Consider the following 6,772-nt stretch of genomic DNA (forward strand, 5'->3'; position numbering starts at 1 on the left):
TGAGACTCAGTCCTCTCTGGCACATCCGGCTGCCGGCAGAGCCCGCGGGCACGTCACTGCAACCCCCTCTGGCCTCTGCTCTGTGGCTGCTGGGTAACCTCTCGTTTGGGGCCGTGCCTTCTCAGTGTAGAACCAAGGGGGGAGCAGATATAAAGAAAAGAGGAGGGCGCCTAGAACTGAGCCCTGTGGTACACCATACAAGAGAGCAGCGGAGGACCACACATGGTCACAGAGACTGACACAAAAAGTTTGCCCCACCAAGTAGGACATGAACCACTCCAGTGCAGTTCCCCTAATGCCCACCCAGTGCTCCATACAAGAGAGTAAAATGGCATGATCCAGTGTATCAAACGTAGTTGTCAAATCTAAAAGCACAAGAACAACATAGTTCCCAGCGTCAGTAGCTAAAAATATGTCATTAAAGCTTATTCAGTGCTATGAAAGGGTTTAAAACAAGATTGAAAAACCTCTAAAACATTTTGCTTTCCCTGGAAGGTCATTCATTGGCTGTAAACTATCTTTTTAAGAATTTTGGAAAGAAACGGTAGTTTGGAGATGGGCCTGTAATTTGCTAGAGTCATTGGATCAAGAGCAGGTTTTTTAATCAGGGGTTTGACTACAGCATGTTTAAAATTTTCCAGGGACTACACCTGACATCAAACTGTGGTTTACCAGCTCGAGAACCAAAGGTCCAACTGTAGGTAACACCGCTTTTAAGACTCGAGGAGGGACAGCATCATTTGGAGACCCTGCAGGCTTAGAACGACCAACATTCTCCTTTAAAGAGGACAGAGTGGCTCAAACCTGTCAAAGACAGCAGAGCAGGGGTCATGAGCACAAGGACAGATTTGGGCCCTGGTGGAGGAGACCTTCTCACTACAAAAGTGTAAAAAATTTTCACAGGCTTCAGACGAGGGCTCCATACAGTCAGTACGTGGTGCACAAAGAACAGGATTAGTGGTTTTAAATAAAACACGCAGCTTGTGGCAGTTTGACAGAATAATGTCAGATACGCCCAGCTCGACAGCACTCACGTGTGACAGCTCGGGTCGTGTCGTTCAGCCAGGGCTCAGATTTAGTTTTAGGGTGCCTGGTTTTTAATGGAGCCACGATGTCCAAAGCAGTCTGGCAGGTGGAATGAAACCATGAGCTTAGTTCCCCAGTCTGGCTCTATAAAAACTCCAGGTTAATTGCCTTCTTTTTCTCCGGGAAGAAAAGCAAGGTAATTAACGAGGAGCAACACATTTATTTTTTTTTAAAACAAGACATATTCAATATTTGCATGAAGAACGTTCCAGCCAATGGAGTGTTGTTGATAAAGTTCTTCTCTGTGATTGGTGACTCCATGACCACCAGTACAGTGAGAAGAGGTTTAAAAAGTCCCAGCACAGCATTCACTGCAAGCTGAATGACAGCAATGGCTCATCTGAAGTTCCTCCTTCTTCTTTTGTGGGTTGGTGAGTCAACAATAGCACTTATTTCGTATGTGTGTGTGTTTGTTTTTAAAAAACTGTAATCAGATATCTGCGTTAACCAAGTTTTGCTTTCATGGTTCTAGGCTTCTGTGGGTTTTTTTGTTTGTTTTTTTAATTATTAGAGATTTTTTTCATTCAGGAGACTTTTTACAGCTTTTCTTTTAAAAGCTCGTTGTCTGGTCCCAGTGCTGCTATCAGGGACTCTGAGTTGTGTGAAAAAAATAGCACTTTGTGCCTCACCACCGTAGTATTGCAAACCATGCCAATCCTTAAAGTATAACACTGCACAGACATGGATCATTACTCTGCTTAGATGAGTAGATTTATTGATAATGACTGATATGAAATGTAAGAGATGTGAAAGCCTTTTTTTACATTTAAATGTTTTTAATGATAACTTTATTAGATGTTTTGTTTTGTGTTTATTTTTTGTGGGGATTTTTTTTGGTTTTGTTTGGTTGGTTGTTTGTTTTTTTACGTACCTCACACCAAATACAAATAAAGAAATATGTGTGAACTTTTCAAATTTAAATCTAAATTCAAATTCTCATCTATATAGTGGTGCAAAAGAATGTTTTACTGCTTAAACAATTTAATTTAATTATTGACAAATATCACTTAAGTAATCCCTTTAATATCAATTTTCAAACATTGTCTAGCAATGTGAAATACATCTCTGTCTTTAGACCTAGTGGAACTCAAATTGGTTTTAATCTGTTTTAAATGAAAGCTCTCCCCACCTGCAACAGTCACAGTGTGCAAAATGCTGCTTCTTCAGATATCAGTGGCTCAGTGTCTGGAGTGTAGGTATGAGTAGATTGGACTGGGGCAGCTAAGCTAAGCCTGAGCCAGAGGTTTAATGTCTTTATCCTGGCAGCAGGTCAGCAGGTAAGTGATTTAGTATTTATATGTACAAGCCGGACGCCAGCATCGATTACACGGTGGCTACAAAAAGAACAAAATATTTTCTGCTAGAAGTAGAAAGAAGTGAGCTAACTAATACTGGGAAAGTCAAACTTTATTTTATTTGGGCTTTGCTACGAGTTTAATTTCCACCTGTCTCTCTTTTCTTTTTTGAAACCCAGAATTCACTTTTAACCAGAGTTGGCAAAAGTACAGACATTCTGTACTTAAATAGAAATACAAATACTACTTTTAAAAAAATACTGCAGTATAAGTTGAAGTACTGATTCAACTCTTTACTCAAGTAAAAGTAGAAAGGTACCAGCTCTGAAATGTACTCATGTAAAAAGTATCTTTTTCTATGTGCAAAGCTAAACGAACTGTATGTAATAACATAACATCCGTTGATGGGAATACAAACTTTAGGCTAACTTTTTTTCATTCTAATTATACTTAGCTTGAATCTGAAGAGCAGGGAGTAAAAGTAAAAAGTAGTCAGAAAAAAAGAACTACTTAGGTAAAGTACCTCAAAATTGTACTTAAGTAAAGTTAAAAAAAACAATTTATTGTACTGTACTGTATTTCAGGTGTCACAGTAAGCACCGTGGTGGATTTGCGCAAGAGAATCTATGGTGGTCACGACTGTCAAAATGAGCGTCACTATCACGTGAAAGTTATTTCACAAAAGGATGAAATAGATGAAATAGAGAGCTACTGTGGCGGCTCACTGATCCATCCACGGTGGGTTTTGACTGCAGCTCACTGCCAGGAGAGTGGATGGTGAGAAATCTACAGTTTTTACATAAAGAAAATTCATTAACAAATTGTCCTGCAATGTGTCTTAAAATACTGAAGCAAAAATAATTACCAATAATTTTTCATAGCAACAATAAGATAATAACAACATTCATCATTCTCATATTTTAATAGTACAGTCACTATTTCTCTTGTGCAGGACTCTGAGTGTGATTGTTGGAGTTCATCCAGGTCCAGGACAGGTCCAGAAAGTGGCAAAGAAAATGCCCTATAAACAAGGCATCTTTGACACACTGAAGACAGCTTTCTTCAGTTTCTTTAAGACAAACATATGGAAGACAAATATCTTTAATAGAAAGCATGACATCATGCTACTGGAACTTTCTGAGCCACTGACTGGGATTCAGCCTGTAGCCTTACCTGACTGTAACAACCCTCCTAAAATGTGAGTTTTCATGAAATTACTGTGTATTCATCCTTGAGATGCTGATATAAGATGTTTCAGGTTCTTATGTTAATGTTTTGATTTTTTTCTACCCAATGATTACCTGTGCCAGATGACTGTTTTTTTTATTTGTTTTTTAATTAAATGTCACAATTTCATATTGGTAATTCTTTAACTTTGTATTGCAGTAGTCAGAATTCCACATACTGTTTTTAACCCAATCACACAGCTTCAATAACATTTCTGTATTTTTAGCATATTATTATGAAGTACTGGGTCGGCAGCCTTTTCAGAATTTAGTCTCCCTCTTCTGGGCGACTGGCTTCAGAGTGGTGGACAGTGAAGCACGGTTAATCTGTTAGTGATGCACGCTGAGCCTAATTTCTAAGTTTCCAGTGTTTCAGGTGGCTCTCTTGTTACCTGGTAAGATCACCATGGAAATATGCTCCTGTTGAGATTATGTTCAGAGTTTTTGTGTAAAATGAGCAGGAAGCATCAAATTTTCATTAGTTATTTAATTTATAGTATGCTTTAAACATGACATAGATTGTCTGCTGAACTAATAAGTTTTATATAAGCAACTTGTTAAGACATACATTACTAACACCATCAGTTTAGGAGCAAACAGGTTTGGTTTGAATCTGCTCCTCAGTCTGCTTCACACTGCTGGAAATACAGCTAATAGAACACAGATTAGAAAATGTATCAGTTACATTTGTAAACTATTTATCAGCTGTTCAATCTATAAAATTTCAATTTGATCTGGAGCCAAAATAAAGTGACTTCCTGGCCTTCTTTATTAAGCTATGGGCATTGAAAACAGTGAGTGACCTGTTTTAAATGTACGCCGTTTAAAGTTTCAGATCTCCAATGTGTGGCTGTCATGTTAGATTAAAAACAGCAGCACCAATAGCACAGTGATGATCAAATCATAATGTTTCTGCAACTTTTCTTTGATTTGCAACACCAGCGTTGTAATTTGCTGTTATATATTTTTATATTATTTATAGCACACACACACACACACACAACCATCTCTAGGGTATACAGAAAGTGGCATGAAAAAGTAAAATATATCCACTGAGTCGCAGTTTTCTGGATGAAAATGCTTCGTCAGTGCCAGATATCAGAATGGCCAGCCTGCTTTGAGTTGATGGGAAGGCAACATCTCGAACACTTAAAATAAAATCGCAGGAAGGTTAAGAGCCTCTGTAACCACATGTATCTTTGTTTTGTTTTTTTAAACACCATCTAATATGCTTAACACAACTTAACACATTAGACATAAAGACATAACTCAAAGCAACATCGTAGCAAGATCTGCAACATCTCTTCAACTTTTATTTTGAGTGTATTTTTACATTTTGAGTAGATGTTTGCTGGGTTTCTGCTGACATCAACCCATTTTTGCGATCATACTAATTTGCCCTGTCTAACTAATGCTGACAGTCTATGGCTGAGAGGATTGCGCCTAATTCATGGATTCTGCATTGCTTGAGAACTGTTTGCTTATCAAGATGACCAAATCCCAAGACTGTAAAAAAACAGCTCTCAATTTGTTCATTCTTGTGTTATAAGCAGACCTTGACTAAAAAAATTGTATCTTGTGTAAATCTTTTTTACACACACAAAAATTCTCATCTATAGATGCACAAACATAAAATTTTCAGATATTTTGGTTTATAAGGTTACAACACTCAGTTCACAACTACACATTTGCTTTACAAGTACAAAGTATTTATGACCACAGTTTGAGCCCATACAAATGGAGCCAAGCCATGAGGCAGTAGCAGGTAAATGACAGTGTGTTGTTAATGCAGCAGAAAGTGTCAGAATTTTCCTTGTGAATCAAACATGTTTATAAGCTTCTTAGTAAAGCTGTGTGGAAGCGACTTGATGACCAGAAAAAAAACATAGTATAGATCATTTTGAGAATAAAGTTGAAATTTTGAGATTTATTAATTTATTTGATGTTTAAAACACATGGATGGACCTGAAAGTAATTGATTATTATTTATTGGTCTGTTTCTAGAGGAGACGTCGTTCAGGTTGCAGGACTTGGTCGGTATAGGGTAAATGCGACAGGCCACACACGTAAGAAAGTTTTTTGATGAATTATTTCACAGTTTATGCTAGACTTTATTTTGGTTTCTGTGTCTGTTTTACAGTTACATTCACGTTTTATTTGACTACTGTAATATAAACAAAGATTTTAAATTTTATAGTAGATATACTGTATGCCAGGTTCCTTGTTTAAAAATCATTTGGAAACATCCAGAAAAAAGACAAAACATCAATTTCCTCAAGATTTTAGTTTTTGAAAGGTTATGAATGACTTTTGTTCTTTGGCTTTTTTCTCCAGTCCCTGGACAACCACCTCATCTCCAGTGTGCAAACATGCATGTTGTTGACTGTGAGTCTACCAGCTCTCCATGTGATTCACATGTGCCGTATGACAACAGGCTGTGTCTGGAAGAACCTAATGTAGATATACTTGACGTAAGTTGACTGCTAACATTACTGTATATCATCTGTGTATGTTTTAGATCTTTTGGAAGAAACATAAACACAAACTATATTTTTCTCTCTCAGGGTGATTCTGGTGGTGGAGTGATTTACAACAACATGATTTATGGTGTAATCAGTTCTGGTTATGTACGTGCCTGTACTGGACCAGCTGTTACTGTGAATGTCTGTCCTTACATGAAATGGATAAACCAGACAATTTATCCAAAAAGTAATGGAAAATAACTGAATGAAAATAACATCCAGAATAAACAATCATCTCTACATGAAACTTGTGTGCTGTGTGTTGTTTCTACTCTAGAATATCTTCATGTTAACTGCAAATTGTGAACCTTTTTCTTTGGTCTAAATTATTGTGTTAGATTTGCAGGTTGTGTGTGTTTGAATGTGGTGTCAGGTGTGTAGCAGCTCATCCTGTTGTTGAGAAACTCTCAGACTCACACTGTGAAGATGCAGAAAGGCTTTCTGATCAGACAATCCACCAATCAGCTGCAGGGCCTGAACATGATAAACTTCATAAATCTGAGTTGATTGTTGAGGCTGAAAATGTTTACGTGGAGGCTGTTGGCTCATTGGTGGCAGATAAACTTTTCTTTTAATCACTTCACTATACAGGGCATTAAAATAAATACAGTAACTATCAAAATAAGTTTTGTTGATAAAATGC

The 6,772-nt window shown here is 37.4% G+C and overlaps 1 protein-coding gene across 1 annotated transcript; it reads left to right on the top strand.

The window, feature by feature from the left end:
* Positions 1-1,417: 1,417 nt before the first annotated feature.
* Positions 1,418-6,330, top strand: LOC308395029 (thrombin-like enzyme halystase; the record flags this gene model as incomplete). The annotated part of the gene is made up of 6 exons (XM_080879683.1): positions 1,418-1,457; positions 2,966-3,158; positions 3,334-3,579; positions 5,612-5,673; positions 5,942-6,078; positions 6,172-6,330. The coding sequence occupies 6 exons, from the start codon at positions 1,418-1,420 to the stop codon at positions 6,328-6,330; spliced, it is 837 nt and encodes a 278-aa protein (XP_080735809.1).
* Positions 6,331-6,772: the final 442 nt, after the last annotated feature.

The sequence above is a fragment of the Rhamphochromis sp. 'chilingali' genome (assembly GCF_963969265.1).
Source record: "Rhamphochromis sp. 'chilingali' genome assembly, chromosome: 4".
Lineage (NCBI taxonomy): Eukaryota > Metazoa > Chordata > Actinopteri > Cichliformes > Cichlidae > Rhamphochromis > Rhamphochromis sp. 'chilingali'.